Source organism: Podarcis pityusensis, assembly GCF_964106645.2.
Source record: "Podarcis pityusensis genome assembly, chromosome: 7".
Classification (NCBI taxonomy): domain Eukaryota; kingdom Metazoa; phylum Chordata; class Lepidosauria; order Squamata; family Lacertidae; genus Podarcis; species Podarcis pityusensis.
Window position 1 is genome coordinate 68,283,495 of NC_138031.1, and position 21,291 is coordinate 68,304,785.

The 21,291-nt window shown below is 44.0% G+C and overlaps 2 protein-coding genes and 1 long non-coding RNA gene across 4 annotated transcripts in view; 1 reads left to right on the top strand and 2 right to left on the bottom strand.

The window, feature by feature from the left end:
• Positions 1-10,011, bottom strand: part of ZCCHC2 (zinc finger CCHC-type containing 2) — a 29,106-nt gene extending 19,095 nt beyond the window's left edge. Inside the window, exons 1-5 of one of the 2 annotated variants that reach the window (XM_081014676.1) lie at positions 8,802-10,011; positions 5,599-5,704; positions 3,220-3,296; positions 2,390-2,461; positions 611-723 (exon numbers count right to left, since the gene is read on the bottom strand). In XM_081014676.1, coding sequence (XP_080870802.1) covers positions 611-723; positions 2,390-2,461; positions 3,220-3,296; positions 5,599-5,704; positions 8,802-9,731 — 1,298 coding nt within the window. In that variant the 5' untranslated portion in view covers positions 9,732-10,011. The remainder of the gene's footprint in view (positions 1-610; positions 724-2,389; positions 2,462-3,219; positions 3,297-5,598; positions 5,705-8,801) is intronic. The other variant, XM_081014675.1, reaches the window with a different exon arrangement.
• Positions 10,012-10,109: 98 nt separating this feature from the next.
• Positions 10,110-12,022, top strand: LOC308482096. The gene is made up of 2 exons (XR_013988993.1): positions 10,110-10,299; positions 11,916-12,022. It is a non-coding gene; the product is annotated as an uncharacterized lncRNA (long non-coding RNA).
• Positions 12,023-19,338: 7,316 nt separating this feature from the next.
• The window catches only part of TNFRSF11A (TNF receptor superfamily member 11a), a 41,604-nt gene continuing 39,651 nt past the window's right edge, over positions 19,339-21,291 (bottom strand). The window contains exon 10 of the mRNA XM_081014814.1: positions 19,339-20,505. Coding sequence (XP_080870940.1) covers positions 20,093-20,505 — 413 coding nt within the window. The 3' untranslated portion in view covers positions 19,339-20,092. The remainder of the gene's footprint in view (positions 20,506-21,291) is intronic.

Sequence of the window (21,291 nt, forward strand, 5' to 3'; positions counted from 1 at the left end):
TCAAAGGCCTAACAGGATATAAACATTTTTAGCGCTCTCTCAAAAAAGTCAAAAGAGGCGAAACAAAATTATTTGCAGAGGATATTCCAAAGATGCAGGAACACAAATGTTCTCTCCAAGTGAGGAATGGAAGTTATGCTCTCCTTCCTTCCTCCTTCTACAAAAGTAACGAACTCGGCATTCTTAGGATTCTGGGGACACCAGTTTGAATATGCAGTTTAACTACAGCTATGCAGACTCAGCAATGCCTTGTTTTTCGGATTCTGAAGTTGCAGAACTATAGTTCCATAGGTGCAGATTAAGGGAAAGGAGTGAAGATCAGTGATACAGCACATGTTTTGCATGCAAAGTGGCCCAGATTCAATTCCTAGCACCTCCATTCCTCCATTTCCTGGCATGGAAAAGATTCTCGTCTAAAAACCTGAAGAGCCACTGCCAGTCAGTGTAAACAATACTGAGCTAGATATAACAATGCTCTGATTTGGTATAAGGTGTCTTCCTATGTGAATCTCTAGTTTAAAAAGATTAACCACATGCATAATATGGAAGGTGAGAGCACCACATCCAAATTAATATAGTAAACACCATATTAATTTCCTCAAACGATTACCTTATCATGGGTTCAAAGTCTAGGTGTCGCCTTTCTTCTTGCTTCTGGAACCCTTGATTTAATGCTCCTAAAATAGTATTGTCAAATGCTTCAGAAGAAAGTTCCTTTGGAAGCTGGTGAGAGGGATAATGTTAATTATTGGCAGATAACAGCAATTTGTATCAAAGTAGTCATGCAAATCATCATAAGGCGGCAACAGCTCCTTTTACACTCCATCAGCAGTGGCTTATATCCAATGCAGCACTAAGCAAGCATCCCATCAGCACAAGGATTCCTACTTATACAATGTGCCCCCCAATCTCTACACAGCCGTACACCCTCCTCAAATCTGCTCCGAAGAGCTGAACCCCCAAACTAGAACAGCAAGGGGGGGTACTGTGCAAGCAGGAAATATTGTGCTGATAGGATGTTTACTTAGCACTACATTTGAACTTCTCCCTCCCAATAATAGACAGACCATTAATTTTGGGGTGTTTTTTTTAAACACAACCAGTCCCTTCAGACTAGAAATAAAAGCAGGTTAATGTTAATTAAGGCTTAATCCCTTCTCTAATTAGAACTACAACTTCTTCCAGGCATGAAAAAAGATATTACATTGTGCCTATTTTGCAGTAGTCAATTTTACTTTGGTATCCACAGGTTTCATGGCAAATGGGATAAATAATTTGGAAGCCAACTTGTAAAATCTTTCAGTATCTAGTATTTAGAAGTTCCTAAGCAGTTGAGGACAAATAAACTCCTTTCAGTGTCTGGGCTAAAATTCTATGTATTTTACAATAGAATAACCATAAACAGCTTTAACATGTTGAAGATGCTGGAAAACATTTTGCTATTTTTTCTTCTTAACAGCCACCATTATACTTCCCCCAACTATAAACTGACCATCAACAACATATTAATTTTTAAATTACACTTGACTTAATACAATATTTCAAATGATAGTATAGACATGACAGGTTCTTTTAAGAGAACATCAGAGCTCGTGTCTTAATACAAGTCAGCCATACTGCAGTGATGATTGTAAGTCAATAGACATTTTGTAGCAATCACAATCTTGCTGTCCCTAGTTCAGACATGAAAAAGAGCTCTCACAAGGATTGTGATCCCTGCATCATAGGAAGATCCACTTCCACCCTGCATGCCCAATACTGAGATCCTCTCTTCTATTACATTCCTATGCCCTCCGATTCCCAATGCTACAATCCCTTCCTGCAAATCCTAAAGCACTGTTATATAGATATGTCCTCCTGGAGACAAACTCTCTAAAGCTCTAGAGGTTTAGGACATGGGAGCAACCTGCCTGGAAATGTTCCTCACTCGGCCGTGGAAGTGGCAGTTTAGCTAATCTGATATCTGCCTCTTTAGATGTAGAAATTACAGAGAGAGAGGACCTCAAATGGTCCCACCAAATTAACTCTAATATTAGACAGTATTGATATAGATATGTATGTATGTAGTTACTGCTGAAACAAGCAGTCCCTACTTGTTAAGTTACTTGCAGCTAACAACTTGAAATTGTTGCTTCCTGCGACTGGACCTAACGGTCAGGGGTCCCTTTATCTTTAACCAATGTAAACTGTCAACATTCTGTAATAAGCACAAACTCCAATTGCATATAACATCTGAACATGTTCACCGTGTGTGTGTGTGTGTGTGTGTGTGTGTTTTAAAGTCACTGGTAAAATAGTAGCTTTTCAGTTCCACCTTGAAGATCAAATACATAAATCTCAAGCTAGTTTTTTACCTTTGAATATAATACAATCCCTTTCAAATACGTACTTTTAGTAGAAATTCCTGTAAATCTTGATGTGTTTTTGTTACACAGGATATAGAATGATCAGACCAGATTACCTGATGAAAAAGAAAATGTAATAAATAACCACACATTGCTTTTACAGGGTACCATGACAGATTTGATACCAATGTTCCATGTAATCAAGGTAGCCTTTCCCATCCTGGTGCCTTCCAGACTAAGTTCAATCAGCCTGTTGGGGAAGCCACTTTTAGAAACAGAAGGTATTAATGATAATAAGACAGATACAAGTATGATTTCATTTAGTGTAATATCCAACCTCTAAACCATTGCCCTGACATATTACAGTAAGTTCACTGAACATGTATCAAGTACTCTTTATATATAGTACTTGATTCATGATTTCTCCATCCTCCAAATTAATAGAGGAGAGATAAATCTTTTTATCCAAATTAGCATTTTAGTTGGGAAATATCAACTTCACATATACTAAAATATATTACGGTGCCCCAATTAGCCCATTTCAAACTACACATTCAATTTGACGGTAACCATTTCTGTTTTAATATAACACGGCAACAGTGTTTTCATAACGAATTACAATACTCATACAACAAACTGCCATAAAAAACTCTGTGAATCTGTGAATAGGTAAGTGTTGCTTGATTAAGCAAGAACATCCATCTGACATTTTAACCCTTTTCTAATGTATTCTTATATTTTTAGACCACCCTTCAATCAAGCTTCTTAAGGCAGTGCACAAACATTGTAATGAAATACAATAGCAAAATCTCATTATTTTAACTCTGAACTGCAATCAATGCAAGTATTTGTAGCCCACAGATTGATCACTTACTTTGAAAGTATACTCCAGATGTTTGTCAGCTCTTTTCCTTGGTACTCCTTTCAGCATTATTTTTTCAATATGAACAGCTGAAAAACACAAACTGGAAATGTAAAAATGTTCAACAGTACACAAGTACTTTTCATGATTTAACCTCTCTGTATTAGGTACTTGCCTATGTTGCTAAAACACTAGAAGGCTGGACCTGGAATTAGATATTTGGAAACAGCACATCACTGCTTCCTTCTAACTATATGGTTTTTCAAAGTCTTCAATTTACTACCCATCAGTACCACTGTGCAATGGGGGCTAGTCCTCTGTTGCCCAGTGTATGCTGATCCAACTATACCTGCATAGGCTACACAGCAATACCTGCCAAAATGAATTGTTAAAGGCCTATTTGCACTAATTCACTGTTTGACTTCAAACTGTACTACAGCTCAGCAACCCAAGAAATCAGCAAGCTAGAATTAATTAAATCATGAGTTATCTCTCAATAACCTTGAAGAAGTTCCAGGTATTTCTGGAGAATTAGTGTAAAAAGAACAATTCCACAATTTTAGACAACTACGTCTGTTCTCCTACACAATGAAGACATTGACTGGGACATCTTTTATCAAATGTAACAGCTCTCAATTCCCCTTACTCATTATGAAATGAAGAACAGCAAGGAGAAGAGAAGACAGAACAGAAGCAAGGTAGTTACCACAACGTGGGAACACTATTTATTTATTTATAAACAGCTATAAACCACCTAATATTTTAATACCTCTAAGCAGTGTAAAACATAAAACACAGTTTGAAACATAAATACAACTTAAAAAAGTAAAATTGCAATATACCTGGCTGGACTGCACTGCAAAAAGGGCAATGAACCTTTAAAACCAAATCCAGCCATTCCGCTTTTAAATAGTGTTTTAAGTTATTTGTAGCATTACAATCCTCCTACTTAATGAAGCACCACAGGCTTAGTCCCAAGACAAGAAAAAGTCAGACTTCATTAATTTTTGAACCATAGTTCCTTTTAACTTAAACAGATGCAAACACAACTACATTTATTTATTTTTTAAATACGTGCACACTTATCCCACTTTGTCTTTAAACACTAGTCTAGCAGCAACAGGAAACAAGGAATTACACACAGGCAAGACTTAAGGCCAGTAGAAAAGGGCCTGAGTTCTTTTTCCATCCTCTGCATGCAGCACATACATAAACTGGACTACCAGGAGGAAAGCCCTCTTTTCTACACCCTGTACAGAAATGTAGTGGGATGCCGCCGAAGGGTTCTGTCCCTCCTCTGTTAGTTCCCAGAAATTTCTAATCCATTAGCTGTACTTAAGAACTATCTTAATTAGCTCCTATTAAAAAGCTTTGCAATAGCAAAAATGGATATTCCTAGTTTGTGAATTTCATCAACTCGAATTACCAATGAAAGTTGGGGGGCGGGGGCGGGCGGGAGATGATTCTTTTTATTTTCCACTGCCAGAGACGTGATGTAGCATATCTGTTTGATTTATATAACATAAGCAAATATACAAAAGCAGTCAAAGTAAAGTATTATCAGAAAAAAATGAATCAATGGAGGCATACTCAGTGTACCTTAAATGTTATAATCAAACAAATTCAAAGCTTTAGGTGGAAATTATGTTATTGGTTTATAAATATTCAAATACATGGCAACTTATTAACACACATTGCCCATAGTAGCAATTTAAGAAAAAATGGAAGACACGGAAAATACACACATTTGAGCATACCTGAGGAGCTGTGCATGTAAATTTGTTTCTAAGGAATAGTCTTTTGAAAGTTAATTGTAACTTGGTTTTTACATTTGATTGATACTCTATTACAATTGCCCAATTTGACTTTGATTCATTTTTTATTACAGTGGTGCCTCGCAAGACGAAAATAATCCGTTCCGCGAGTCTCTTCGTCTAGCTGTTTTTTCGTCTTGCGAAGCAACCCTATTAGCGGCTTAGCGCTATTAGCGGTTTAGCGGCTATTAAAGGCTTAGCGGCTAAAAGGCTATTAGCGGCTTAGCGGCTTAGAAAAAGGGGGGGGAGCGAAAAAAATCGCAAGACTCGCAAGACTTTTTCATTTTGCGAAGCAAGCCCATAGGGAAATTCGTCTTGCGAAGCGCATCGAAAAACAGAAAACCCTTTCGTCTAGCGGGTTTTTCGTCTTGCGAGGCATTCGTCTTGCGGGGCACCACTGTATACCAATTGATATTACAAAAGCTACATATTTCCAAAAATGGGATGTTTTTAACCAAACAACGTAACAGTGGAAACATTTCCACTTCACCACTAACTGAGAGCAAAAGACATAAAATGGGGATAAAACTTTGCTAATCTGTTAGCTACTCAAAATATGAGATTTTCATCTACATACCTTCTTGTTGTGGTCTGTGGGAGGCTACCATATGTTTATCATGAAGTGCTGCCCTTTGTTCAAGTAAACCGCTCTCATTCCTTGCCATGCAGTTATGAGAAAAGTTCTAAATTGAGGAAAAGAAATAAAAATATTAAATATAAACCTGATTACATTTAGTGATATAAAAGTATGACAGTAGAAAGACAACAGGAAACAACATGCATGTGAAAAATAATGCAAAATGCATTATATATGCAACTTAGGGTCTCTAATTAAAAATCTGTTCCTTTTCTAAATGTATGTAGCATTATCAAATAAGTTATTTTAAATTGGAGCAGTCATTTCAAAATTTTAAACCAAGTCCTATAGTTGGAGCGAGAAACCTCTAGCTAGGGGTCCAATTGGGCCTTTTAGGCTATTTCTCCAAACCACATTCACCAACTGACATAACAAAGCAAAGCAAGAGTCCACCTCTCACCAAGTTTAAAAGGCCATAGATTGTTTAATTAGCCAAAGGCCTGGGAGAAGAGGAATATATTTGCTTGGCTCCTAAAAATATGTAACGAAGGTGCTAGGTGAGTCTACCTGATGAAAGCATTCCACAAGCAGGAAGCCAACGCAGAAATGTTGCTACCCTCTGGACCTCTCAAGATGATGATTGCAGAGTCTAGGTTGGTTCATATGAGAGGTAGTCCTTGAGATATTGCAGTCCTGCGCCATTTAAGGCTTTATAGGTCAAAACCAGCACTCTGAATTGGGCTCAGAAACTAACTGGCGGCCAGTGCAGCTGGGCCAGGATTGGAATTGTATGCTCAGTCTTACTCTGGTGAGCAAATTGGCCACTTAATTCTGCAACAGATGAAGTTTCCAAACCGCCTACAGAGGCAGCCCCACATACAATGCATTGCATTAATCTAATCTAGAGGTTACTAGAGCATAGACAACAGAAGTGAGGCTATCCCTGTCCAGACAGGGACACAGCTGGACCACCAGTCAAAGCTGATGGAAGGAACTCCACGGGACTGAGACTACCTAAGCCTAACAGATCCTGTGTACTCGCTCCTTTGGTGGGACTGTAACCCAATGAAAAGCAGGCAACCTCCCATCCATCTGGTCTAGGGAACCACTAACAGTGCCTCAGTCTTATCTGGATTAAGATTCAGTAATGGCTCTCATCCAGTCCATTACTGAGGCAAGACACCAGTCCATCATATCCACTATAAAGAAGATGTAAAGGTGCAGTAGAGCTGTGTGTCATCAGTAGATTGCTGATAACGCACTCCAAAACTCTGGATGACCCAACCCAACTCTGCAGTTTCATGTAGATGTTGAACAGTATGGGAGATAAAACTGAACCTTGAGGAACCCCACAATTTAACCTCTGGTTCTGCCTGAGAAGTCCATTTCAAACATGAGGGTACCTCCCCAATTCCACTTCCCCTCTGTTTTCTCTGGAATTGTCACTCCCCTCATCCACCATTGCAACCTTCCCCAACCTAGAGCTACTCAAGATGTTCAATTCCAAAATCAACAGCACCATGTACTTTTGTGTATATAAGCCAAAGTACGTGTAATGGAACCATATTCTTCCTCTGTCTAACCTGCCTCAATTTCCCTCCCCTTCTAAGTGCCTGTAAGCCCCTGGGCTAGGAACCTGTCACATCTGTTCTTTGGAAAACAGACAGATGATGCTATATCAATGAAATAATTATTTAAAAAAAATTAAAAATGCATGGAGTGAAGACAAATATTTTATTTTCTCTCAAAATACTAAAATGTAGGTTCCTTTGTGCAGAAACTGCATAGTGAACTAATAGTTTTACGGGGCCACACACTTCAGTTGTGAAGAACACACTTAACATTTATCTTCCTCCTCCTCACTTATTCCATGGATTATAACTATTCTGACATTCATAATGTATAACAGAAAACAACAATAGCAAAAATATACCCCGAGCAGATGCAGTTTCACATCTGAAACTTGCTTAAACTGTAACACAATTAAGAGGAAAGAAATGGTGTTCGCTTTTGCTGCCCTGATGCTAAACATACTTGGGAATAGAAAAGGATAATTTATATATAAAGTAAATGCACATCTGTAACCATGTATGTGTAATCACCCCAGTGTGTGTGTGGATATTGTTTCTATGGCAACTAGCATCAAACTTGGTGAGCCCCAGCATGCCCAACACCAGTCCAGGTACTGACAGCAGCCTTGTTTACCATTAAACTTCATCCCAAGCCACTCTCTGCATGGGTTTTTTTTGCCTCCTTCCTCTTAGTGTGGTGTCCTTGACTTTGGCCCTGAGGCCCAGACCTAGATGTAGCACTGTATCATATGCTCAGAACAAATGTGGGAAAATATATTGCCATCATCATTTGCTGAGGCATTTTGGCTCTTTCACCACTGGCAACAGGAAATCCCATTTCAACTGCGCAAGGGCTTTTAAGTTACACCTGCAAATCCTTTTGCTTGTATGTTGATGCAAACTTAAAAAAGGCACCATCGTTGTGGCCTTTCTATGCCCTCATGAAAATAGCAGGCTTGCTTTAGAAATAGAAAATGAAGTTCTAAATGGGAGTTAGTACCTCAAGCCTCCTGCAAATATGCCTCAACTTCCGATTTTCATGCTCTTCTAATTCTGTGCCACCAGGTCTATCTAAACCACAGCCGCTACCAGTTGCACAGTCACATAACCAGCAACGTTTATTTAAACTAATCCCCCCCATATCCTGCCTTTCTGTGCAATGCACATCCGCGGCAGCTTGTACCAGAATATTTTGTGGAAAAGCAGCGGTGAGGCAATGGGAAACTCCCTTACTTCCAGGAGCAGAGGGATAAACTGGGTCAGCTCATCCTGCTAAGGACAAGAGGACCTATTGCAGCAGACACATACACTGCAGCTCACCCCCAAGGACTGAGCTCTCCCCCCGCCCACCAGATTCCTCCTCCGCCACTAAAGGGCCACTTTGAGGAAGGGATGGAGCGCGGAGGGCCTCTAACAGCTCATCCTCTAACTCGAGACACTGTTATGTCACAAGGAGAAGTTCTTCCGGGCGCCTGTGCAGCAGGCGAGAGCATCGGGGGGGGGAGGCTCGGGAAGACTCCATTCATGACGCGTGGGAGGGGGGATTAGCAAAAGGCGGGGGCGGGCTATGCGAGAGACGTGTGTTTCTCCCTCTCTCTTTTTCGCTCCGCGCGTTCAAAGCGGCGCCCTTACCCGACCCCCGCGGCAGGTGAGCCCGCCCGCGTCCTCCGCGCCGTCGCGGCAAAGGGCCCTCCGCAGCCGCTCCAGGTGCTCCCGGAGGGTGACCCTCTGGTGGAAGGAGAAAGCGGGGTGCAGGGATGCCATGGTGAAGAGCAGCAGCAGCTCCTCCTGGGCCACCGAACCCAGGCCCTCTTCCGACGACGCCTTTTCCTCGCCTCTCCCCGCCGCCGCTTCCTCCTCTTCCTCGCCGCCGCCGGGCCGGCAGCTCTGCAGGATGGCGTCCACGCGAGGCAGCAGCCGGTGCAGCCGGCTGGCCGCCTCTCGGTTCTCGGAGCCCAGCAGCGCCAAGTACACGATGAGCTTGGAGCGCACGGCCGGGTCGCGGAAGTCGCTGCCCCCCGGCGGCGGGGCAGGCGCGGCCGGAGGCGGGGAAGCAGCAGCGGCTGCAGCGGCGCCCGGGGGTGAAGGCGGCGTCGGCGTGAGGGGTTGCGGCGGCTGTTGCGCCTGGGCGGCGGGGTTGCCGGTGGCCGCCGGGGCGGCGTCTCCTCCGTTGGCCTTGGCCTCGGAGTCCCTCAGGCAGTGGTAGTCCTTTCGGGCCAGCTCCTCCAGGCAAGAGCCCAGGAAGCGCAGCTCGAGCGGGTTGAGCAGGTCCAGCAGCCCCACGGCGAACTCCAGCCGCTGAGAGGAGCCCAGCGCCAGGCCGAACCACTCGTAGACCGCCTCGCGGGCGCCGCCGGCCGAGCAGCCGCAGAGGCACCGCAGAGGCGGGCCTCCGGGGCCAGGGGAAGCCGCCGCCGCCCCTGAGGAGCCGCTTCGGCGCGGGTGGCAGGCCAGGCCGCCAACCGCCGCTCCCTCGCCGCCGCCGTCGTCCGCCTCCTGGTGGCTCATCGCCTGCCGTTGCTGCTGCTGCTGCTGCTTCACCGGCAGCTTCATCTTCAGCATCCTCGGCGCGAAGGGAGGAGGAGGAGCGAGCGAGCGAGGCGGGCTCAGCGGCGCCGCCGTCAGGAGCCGCCGCTGCCGCTCATGGCCCTCCGTCACCGAGCAGGAAACCTGAGGCGCTCGCTGAGGCGCCTGCGATGGCGGCGGCCTGAGGGAGTGCGTGAGGGCCTGCGTGCCCGCGGAGGGCGGGGGGAGGGAGGGAGAGAAAGTCTCTACTGCGCAGGTCAAGACACGACGCTCCTCCCCCTCTGACTGGCGCGAACGGAAAGGAGAAGAGACGAGGGAGGGGAGGAGCGTGTGTCAGTGGGAGGAGCAAGAGGAGCAGGGCGGGCTGGCGGGCTCCCGAATAGAAGCAGAACCTTCCACCCCCCCCCGCGGCCAATCGGAGGGCCGCCTTGCGAATCGCGTCCCCTCGCGCCGTGACGATTCCGTCTGACCCCGCCCCGTCTGCTGGGTCCTAAGAGGAGACCTCGCGAGAGAGGATTGCAGCGCTATCGAACCAGCGCTTGCATGGCTTCCGTAGGGGCGGACAGAGATGGCAGGGTGTTGTTGCACAAAAATGTCGAACCTGGTATGTGTCTAAGTGGGTGGGTAATCCGGGCCGGCCCACCCATGAGACAAAGTGAGGCAACTGCCTCAGGCAGCAGGAGTCACAGGGGCAGCAGATTCAGCCTTTAATATTACTAATAATAACTTTTATTTATACCCTGCCCTCACCCGCCAGAGCCGGGCTCAGGGCGACTAACACCAATAACATTTCAATAAAAGCATAAGGGGGAAAAATAAAAAAATTAAAAGGCAGGTTAAAATGCAATTTAAAATGCAGCCTCATTTTAAAAGTCAAAACCATTGTAGCCTTATGAGGCTTTGCCCTCGGGTGGGAAAAATATTGCGCCGGGGAAAGGGAAGTGGGAGTCAACAGACACTCAAGGAATAGTTTCGGAGAAAAAGGTTTTTATTTGTGGACTGTCGGCAGGAAAGGGGGGGTGAGAGCCTTGCGTTCAGCATGTTCAGATGTGTTGCAACTAGAATGAGATAAGATTCATTTCCCAGGCCTGCTATGAACAGAGCCTATTCATTAGCCTTTAAAAGTAAGATTTTGCCTGTGCACAGCATCTTGTGAGAATAAGCAGAGACAAGCAGAGAAAAGCTGCTTTGGATTTTTAGAAGACAAAAGGAGTTTTGGACAGTTTTGAGGCCTGGTTGATTATTGAAGCCTGGGGTGATTTCAGACAGGATTTGGGTATATTGTCCCTTCATTCCCCCCTGTTTGTTTTTGGACAGCCGCCAGGGGAGGGAAACATAAGGGTCAGACTGAGTCCAAACCAAAGGCCAGGTGGAACAGCTCTGTCTTGCAGGCCCCGCGGAAAGATGTCAAGTCCCGCAGGGCCCTAGTCTCTTGTGACAAAGCGTTCCACCAAGTTGGGGCCAGTACTGAACAGGCCCTGGCAAGGGATGCTGCTGCTGCTACTGTCATGGTGGTGGTGACAGCTGTGACTTGCTCCTTAGAGCCAGATCTGCTGTCCCCTCAGCATCCTCTCCTTTTAATTTACTTATTTGTTTATTTGATTTATATGCCACTGTTCATCACAGAATAATACTGCCTCTCAATGAATATGAGGTGCTGCTGGTCTTCTCACACCCTTAGGCAGATCTTTATCTCCTCACCCCCCACTTGTTCCTGATGTAGAACTTCACTTGCCCCTTCTTCCCAGGTGGGATGGGGGGGGACCCCATTTGTGGTTTGCATTGGGTGCCAAAATGTATTGGGCGTGTACAGGAGTTCGCTGCAAGGGTGTTTATTCCACATCATTTTAAGAAACACAAAGAGAATGGATCAGGTCACGCCTAATAATTGCAGCAATCAGCGCCTGTCTTTTATGAAAACTGTTATCAGATTTCAGCACTAAACTCTGTGCATTGGATCTCGACAAAAAAAAACTTCCACTTAAAAGCCTGATCCTGTTTATGCTTCCTCAGATGTTTGTTAGCTTCCCATGTCCAATCCTGCTTCCTGTTTCCCTTCCTGCCCTCTGCTGGTTTCCTGTGTCTTATATTTAGATTGTAAGCCTCTTTTGGAAGGGACTTGTTGAACCTGTTCTTTGTGGGGAAAACAAGGGCAATATGGATGGTGCTTATAAGGATATTAACAAATTCCATCAGGCTTTTCCCTATCTAAATCCACAGGATTACACACCCCAAGAAGTGTATCTTCGGTTTCTAACAACCAAGGTGGTCCTATCTCGTTAAGCAAATGGCTCATGATGACAAACAATAAATGCACGACCTCATAAGGGGATGTTGTGTTTTCTTGTGGAAATGTTCTCTCAGTGGTGCAGTCCTATATCGGCCTGTCTACCCAGAAATAAGATCCGGTGAGTTTAATAGGGCTTATTCCCCATGTAGGAAAAGAATAGACTGCCAATATTATAATGCCATTTGGAATACTGTGTCCAGTTCTGGTGACCTCAACTGAAGAGGAAAGGGTGGAGATTGATAGGTAATCAATAAGGGAAAGACTGGAGGAGCCTACACAGTGAAAGAGAAATGAAACTTAAAACTAAACAGCTGTGGTAAATGTGAAATGAAAGTGAAACTCAGAGCTCAGTGCTTAGTTTGAAGTCCACAGCCAAAATCTCAGCCAACAAAAGCAAGGGAGGGGGGAGTGGATCTTTGTGACTGCAGTCCTGAATATCTTCCCTTGGAAATAACTTCCATATGGGTCAACAGGACTTGTATGTTCAGTTATGTATATTCCTTTACAGTGCAAGCCTGTGTATGTTTGCTGAGTAGTTGAAGTCTCATTGTGTTTAGTAGCACTTGCTACTAAGTAAGTAAGTGTGCTTAGAATTGCACTCCAATGATCATGGTGCAAATAGAAGCCAAAATGCACCCACCCACCCATCACTACTCCCAAGTAAATGTGATGCGATTTTATCCAAATAGTCTGCATATTTTCTCGGAAAACAAGCCTTACTAACAGGAAAAAGGGGTTTGCATCTGAGTAAGTGGGTACCTGACACGTGTGTGACTTCATGTGTGTTGTGCGCATGATGTCACATGGTGTGGTGGGCCGTTTTTGGAGGGCGTGATGGGCCCCGTCAGACTCTCCTGTGGCTGTGATGAGCCCAGTCAGGCTTTGGCACGCCATATGACATTTTGCGTGCACCATATTGGGTCGTCCAGCTGGGCACTCACAGTAAAATATTTGTGGGTACCTTGCCCCCCAGGGCCCCCCAGAGATGATGCCTATGGCTCTGAGAAGTGTGAAAAGTCAGTTTAGTTTCTTCATGGTATTGGAAAGTGTGGATTAGGTAGTTTTTCATTAAAATTTGAACCAGATTTCTCCCTCATGCCTAGCAGGGGAATGCCAAGAGTGCAATTGTATTTTATTTACTAGGGGAAAGCAGTGGAAGGGGAAAGAGCGTCCACCTTTTGCATGATCCAATGATGGTTTGCAACTCTCCGCATTATCAGCGGTGCTGCCCTGAGAAAGGTCTCTTCCCACCGCCACAGAGATGTTGATTGTTTACTCCTGGTGGTGGTCATGGGATTATTTGCGCAACACTGAATTGCAGTTATGTGTGACTGAAGGAAAGACACTCTGTACATACTTAGAGGCACTCACAGAGGCTTAAAGGTAACTTCAAGTACACAACAAATAAAAGGTATAATTCAATAACAGCGAGGTGCTCGATGTGACGGGACTCTTTCTCACAGTTGTTTGAGTTCTTGAAACTATTTGCAAAAGCACACACCTTTTGCTCCCATGGGTGTAATTTTGTTCCAAATTCATTTGTGAAATTCATACTTGGTTTTTGAAGAGAATCGGGCGTAGGTGCTAGAAACCAGGCAGATAAGCTCTGCTAGGAAAAAGTTGAGGCAGTTCAGGCCAGTTGCAGTATCCAGCCGAAGGTTGTGGAGTGCCGAAAAGGCGTCTCCTGAGCTCTGCAGCAGATGAAAGATACAGCAGATGTTCCACTAACATACATGGTTTTAAATGGTGCATGCCGCGGCCGCATTCCTGAGGTAACTGGGACACAGATGTAATCCCAGTGAGGTACCAAACTCCAGCTCATCGTTATAGCTTTTGGCATGTTAGTCATTTGCATTCATCCAGATGTCCGTGGAAATTGTATAAGTGCTTTTCATTTCTTCTCCCCAACTTAAAGAACGCTTCGAAAGATTCATGAAGTCATCTGCTTTATTAAAATGCATTTGCTCGTGAGTGATTTATTTGCTCACTGTACAGCAAACATGAGAGAAGTGTATAAAATTATGAATAGTGTAGAAAAGTGTGTAGAGAGAAGTTTTTCCTCCTCCAAATAGTAGAACCTAGGGTCGGGGCTTTTTTTCCAGCTAGAACTCACAGGAACTCAGTTCCGTCACACCTCAGGTGGGTGCCATTGCCATTAAAAGAGAACAAGGGAGACTTTCATGGTGAGTTCAGGCACCCCTTTTTCTAGAAAAATAGCACTGCGTAGGGTCATCCAATGCAGCTGGATGTTGAAAGAACCAAGGCAGACAAAAGAAAGTGCTTATTTGCACAGTGCATCACTAAAAAAAAAAAGTGCCGTATTTTTTGCTCTATAAGACTTACTTTTTCCCTCCTAAAAAGTGAGGGGAAATGTGTGTGTGTCTTATGGAGCGAATGCAGGCTGCGCAGCTATCCCAGAAGCCAGAACAGCAAGAGGGGTTGCTGCTTTCACTGTGCAGCGATCCCTCTTGCTGTTCTGGCTTCTGAGATTCAGAATATTTTTTTTCTTGTTTTCCTCCTCCAAAAACTAGGTGCATCTTGTGGTCTGGTGCGTCTTATAAAGCAAAAAATACGGTAATTCTCTCCCACAAGGTGTAGTTGTTATTGTTGGCATCTGTCTGTCTTGGGAGACAATGGAGGATTGTGCTCAGTGCATAGCACCCGCTAATCTGGATGGCTTTAAAACGGGGTTAGGCAAAGAGGATTATAGTGGCTAATGCCTATATGTTCCCTCCGGGATCTTAGGCAGTGTGCTGGGAATCACAAGAGTGGAAAGTGCTGTTGTGCTTGCATTCTTATTTGTATATTTCCCATAGGCATCTGGTTGGCTGTGTTAGAACAGGATTCTGGACTAGGCAGGGGGAGGACAATGCTTGCACGTTTTGCTTATTACAACCAAGCAATATATAATACAAATTTTGTGAAATAAAATTTAAAAACAGATGGGTCTTTGGTTCAATCTAGCAGGGCTCTTCTTATGTTTACAGGGATTGGATGAGAAATAAAGGTGATCCACTACTGTGCACCGTTCCTGCATCAAGTGATAATTAAAACAACAACAACAGCGTTTGCTTTTCTTCTGCTGCTGAGGAGTAGATGAGCTCATACCATCTGGTGTTAAAGACAGATGAGCGCTTAGGGCTGCCTTTCTGTTTTTACAGCCTTTTTCACAGAGATTCTTTTCAGAGAGAGGTCTTAAGGTGTTTTTGTGCGTGCAGTAAATGTGGACCAGGAACTTCTAAAAGAAAACCCGTGCCAGCCTGTCTCAGCAAAGCAAATCAAAGCACTGCTTTGCATAACCACTGAGTTCGATGCTAAACAAATCTAGCCCCCCCATCCAGTTCTAAGCGACTTCCATTTGTTAAAGCAAAAGGTTGTAAACTGAGCAGGCAGAGACACTGTTTTCTGCACTGTGCTTTGTCCCAACCTTTCCCATAATGTTCAGATAGAGATCCCAATCTGAGCATCAACTGAGCCCAACTTCTTTGACGATGATAGTTTTTAAAAAAGGGTGGGGTCTGTTTTTGGACACTTTTTAATTCCATTTTTTAACACAAAGTTTCAAAGATGCAAATTGAGAAAATTTATCAGCATCTTAGTGTGAATTTCTCCTCATATACACATTTTTGTACGCAATCTTCCCCAATATATGCATTTTTACAAAGTATGCAGTTTGCGTGTTCTTTCCTGTAATATATGCAACTATACACAGACTTTAGCCCTAGTATATGTATTCTTGTGGCCGGAGCGTTGCATTGCAAAATTTGGATAAGCCTGAATTTCAAAGGATGGCTGTGTCTTGATTCACAGATTCTTTTAGAAAGTGAAAAGTAGGGAAGTAGGCTTTTAAATTCAAACTGAATTTAATTCCACCCCGCCCCACCCCCCCCATCCATGGCAGTTTACATCTGCTAAATTTAAACATGGAGCATGAAAGGAGCTGACATTCAAAGGCAGCACTCCCATATGCTTGGAAGTTTCATGTGGCACAAGTTTCCTGAGACAGAAAAAAACATAGCGGTTGAGGCCCCATCTCTGCAGGTATCACTAGCTATTACTCGTTTCTGCCTCCATGCTTGTGAGTAAGATGAAGAACAGGGAAAGAAGCTAGGTGGTGCTTACTTTTTCCCATTTTTAATGAAGAAGAAGAAGAACAAGAAGAGACAATGTTTTTGGCCGTGTCATTGTTGTTGTTTAGTCATTTAGTCGTGTCCAACTCTTCGTGACCCCATGGACCAGAGCACACCAGGCACTCCTGTCTTCCACTGCCTCCCGCAGCTTGGTCAAACTCATGCTGGTAGCTTCGAGAACACTGTCCAACCATCTCATCCTCCGTCGTCCCCTTCTCCTTGTGCCCTCAATCTTTCCCAACATCAGGGTCTTTTCCAGGGAGTCTTCTCTTCTCATAAGTTGGCCAAAGTATTGGAGCCTGAGCTTCACGATCTGTCCTTCCAGTGAGCACTCAGGGCTGATTTCCTTAAGAATGGATGCATTTGATCTTCTTGCAGTCCATGGGACTCTCAAGAGTCTCCTCCAGCACCATAATTCAAAAGCATCAATTCTTAGAAAACTGAAAATCCTTAGAATTTCACCTTCTCCCCCCCACCAGAAGTCCCCAAATACACCATCTCCATCTTTTGCAGGGAAAAAGTAGGTCAACACATGGGCGATTCAGCATGCTTTTTGCATGGCACAATGGGTCAGTGCCTCTGGCTGTTAACCAGAAGGTTGGTGATTCAAGCCCCCCCAGGGAGGATTCCTGCATTTCAGAGGGTTGTTCTAGATGACCCTTGGTGTCCCTGCCAGCTCTATGATTCTAAGAAAACAGTATTATAAACTCCTCTTCTTGAAATGTTGTGAAGCAAGGCATAGTTTCCTCTCTAAAAATTATTGATAGACTAACTATTTCCCTTTACCCATCACCTCTCTTCTACGAAATGCTTCTTGCATTGAGATCCATAAGGGTATCATCATATATAACCTAGGTTTTATATCTATTCCAGACTCTCAAAACTCCAAATATAACCTTGTCATACCACTGATACCCATGCCCTCAGCAAGGCATATTTTCCTTCTTCAGTACCTAATGCCGCTGCCTCATATTCACATGAATAGGAGGGAGGGATGGAGAGAGGCCAATGTCCTCCCTTTTTTTAGGGCATTAAAGTGCATGGTGATGAGTCATCTGCATCAGCTGAGAAGAAGAAGGCCAGCAGAGGGCAATGTGAGTAGTCTTGTGAGCATTTTTGCTCCTGACTGATGAGAGTCTGCAACGGAAGGGTTTACTTTACACAGCCAGTGGAAGGCGACCCAGTCTTGGCAGAAAACTCTTCCTTCTCCCTGTTAAGGTCAGGGCAATTTGAGTCCTGTAATATGGGTAGTTTCTTTAGGCCTGTAGGTTGAAGTTCTTGCACAGGGACTTAAGAGTCTCCTCTGAATAATAGACCTTCCAAGTTTCCCTATTTCCCAGGGACAGTCCTGGATTTTAATAATAATAATAATAATAATAATAATAATAATAATAATAATAATAAATTTTATTTATATCCCGCCCTCCCCAGCCAAAGCCGGGCTCAGGGCGGCTAACAACACTAAAATAGTGCAACATTATAAAAACATTATAAAAATTAATTAAAAATAAGCCGTTGCGGTTTCTGATTTGATCCCGTAATCTCCTGCTTAGGACATCCCTGTTTTCATCGGTGAAATGTTGGAGGGTATGGAGTTATGTGACCCACAAGCCAAGGAGACAAGTAACTATACAACTTTTAGAATACATCTGAAGGCAGCCCTGTATAGGGAGGTTTTTAAATGTTTAATGTTTCATTATGTTTTTATATATGTTGGAAGCCACCTGGTCTAACAGGATAGTGGTGGGGATTTGATGAGCGTTGGGTGGTTTGCTAGCAGGCGAGGCTGTACGTAAGGCTGCTGAGCACCATGGAACAGCCGTGTGTGTGTGTGTGTCTGAAAGGAAGCAGGGATAATACCTGAAGAAGCATTTCCACACTCAACATTTAGCCTAGACACTGAGATCTAACTCCAAGGGCCTTCTGGTAGCTACCTCACTGCGAGAAGTGAAGCTACAGGGAGCCAGGCACAGAGCCTTCTCAGTAGTGGCACCCGCCCTGTGGAACACCCTCCCATCAGATGTCAAGGAGATGACATCTTTAGGAGACATTTGAAGGCAGCTCTGTATACGGAAGCCTTTTAATGGGCAATGTTTTATTATCATAGCTGTCAACCTTCCCTTTTCTTGCGGGAAATTCCCTTATTCCAGCGCCGTTTCCTGCTGCTTCCCGCTGCTATCCCGGATTGTTAGATATCCCGTAGACTGTCCCCGCGACAGGTGAGGCTGCTGATCCCTTATTTTCGAGGCTCCCCGGGACAGGTGAGGCTGCTGATCCCTTATTTTCAAATCTGAAAGTTGACAGCTATGTTTATTATGTTTTTATATATGTTGGAAGCCACCCAGAGTGGCTGGGGCAACCCAGTCAGATGAGCAGAATATTAACAACAACAACAATAACAACAGTTATTATTATTATTATTATTATTATTATTATTATTATTATTATTACTATTATTATGGAACAGGACATCCCTATCTTGGAGGGTATGGAATAAATCTCTTTTTATAAAATGTTTCCTCATTCTTGTTGATTGTTACTGGACCCAGCAACATGACACCCACAGGCATTCAGAAAAGAACTGGGGCAAGGAAAAGGCTAGTGGGAATTTAAAAATAACCAAGGCTTAGGAAGAGGAGGAGTCAGAGTCAAATGCAGCTGGTAGCCCCCTTCCTTGGTTATTTGGCACCCCACCCATCAAACTTGATGGAAAGATATTAGCTACAAATAAACTATGGCTGACAGTCTGTGCTAAAACGATGTTTAAAATATTAAAATTCAGAATCCGAGGCTATGCAGCATATGAAATATTGAGCAGTGGAGCTGTTTTTTTGGGGGGGAAACCCATTATGTTCTGCTCAAACAAACCAGTCTTCTCCAAGGCTGAGCTCATGGTTTTGTAAGTTTGCACCAGAAACCAGCTGAACAGAGCAGTGATTGGCAGGAGCCTGCAATAGCCCAAAGCCAACCAAGCCTAGACCCAGAGTATCTCTTGCAAACCCCTTTAAAAACTGGATTTGCTTTTAAAGGACAAGGTGGTGAATGGACATTTAAATAAGAAAACCTGTCTGAAGCATGGGGACAACTAAACCAGTGGCGTCTTTTCCATAGCTAAGGTTAACCTCAAGCCTTAGCAAATGGGAAAAAAACATGACTCCTGTTTAAGAGACGGAAGGATCTGTCAGTTGCGGTTCTCTGAGGTCATCATTTCTCCAGTCTTAAATTCAGTTCTCCACATTTATGCAGCAATTCGTGATTTTACAAAAAAAAAACCCTATAAAGATTCTTCAGCATTTTAGTGCAATCTTCTCCTAATAAACACATTTTTCTCTGCCGTTTTGACTAATCTGCCCATTTTTGCAAGCTGTTTCTCCTGATATTGTGCATTTTTATATGTTTCCGCACAAACCTATTTATTTCTATACACATTCTCTGCTAAGATATGCATTTTTGTAAACATTTGGTTGGAGAAATGAAGTGCACCATTTAGGTAAGAGCAGGTTTTGAAAGACAGCTGTGTTTTGGTTCTCCTATTGTTCCGGAAAGTGCAAATTTGATTAATTCAACTTTAAAAGCAAACTGAACCGAGTTTCTCCCTAACAGCCGGTCTACCATTCTAACAAAATGCAAGACTAGAAACGTTTGGCAATATGTACAAGATGCTCGGGAGCTTATTTCCCAAGGCATTTGGGACATTTGGAACAGCAGCAATGCCTCTTGCGCCTGAATCCTGAAATATTCAGCTTGTTGTGAGAGACGTACCCTATAGCACCAAAGCGTACTGAAGTTTCCTGCTTCCTTTTATAGCAGAGGGATCGTCTTCCAGAAAAAACCCTGCTTCTCATCTGTCAGCCGCAGCGTTCTGACGACGACAACGAATAGAAGATTGCTACCCAGGTGCTGTTTGCTAGAACACATTCAGTCACCGTGTCCTTTTGACCAAACGCCAGAAACCAGCAATTCAGACCTTGGTTCCATCAGTGCAATGGTTGCTTTAGAAACTGCCCTGGCTTTCCCTCCTCTTGCACGGGCGGCGAGGCCTCACTATAGAAAAGTTTCGTGTTCTGACTCTCATGCATCTCTTCTTGAGCTATAGGCCCAGCAGTTCTCTTGTACTCTCCCACCATGCTTGGCGGTTCATCACCCACACTGTGATATGAATTCATCTCAGCACATTTTTCCTTATATTGGCGAGCGTTGCCCGCAAAGGTCTCGCAGCGGTCCAGATTTTCCTCTTGCACTGGGCTGCCCAGGCTGTCGTCACTCGATCCGGGAGACATAGACCCTTCTTGGGAATTCTGACTCACGTAGACGACGATGATTTCACCTTTGAAATTCATCACTTGCCCGCTTGAAATGAATGTAGAGTTGCCATTTCCAGTCACATTTCCTAGAGAGGGTGTTGGAACAGGAGGAGGAGGAGAGAGAGACACACACGTTTTCCCATTAATATATGGGCACTGTAAGGAATTTACAGTGCAAGAGTTTACAATCGCAGGCAATCAATGAAGATCCCTTTACCTTTAAAGCCTTATACATACCTACGGGACTGCCTCTCCTGGTATGTCCCACAGAGGAACTTACGGTCTTCAAACAAAAACATCTTGAAGATCCCAGGCCACAGAGAGGTTAGGCTGGCCTCAACTAGAGCCAGGGCTTTTTCGGCTGTGACTCCGATCTGGTGGAACGCTCTGTCACAAGAGACTAAGGCCCTGCGGGACTTGACATCTTTCCGCAGGGCCTGCAAGACAGAGCTGTTCCACCAGGCCTTTGGCTAGGGCACAGCCTGACTCCCTCCTTTGGCAATCTTCACAGAACTCTAGCCCAATGGTTGCCATCAATTTGATTTGAATTAATTTTATAATGAAATGATTTTAGAATGTTGTATTATTTTATTGTTGTTAGCCACCCTGAGCCCGGCTTCGGCTGGGGAGGGCGGGATATAAATTATTATTATTATTATTATTATTATTATTATTATTGTCCAAAGTAACAGATGCAGAAGGAGAATGCTATGGACAGGCCAATGCAGCTTGAGCTAAAATGCTGTTTTCATAAGGGAATACTCAAGTTTCTGGAAAACCTCTAATTCAGATGCAACTGTACAGCTCCCACAGATCAATGATAGCAGCCTTTGCAACTGATACTGACAAAGTGGTTTACGCTGCACCAGAAC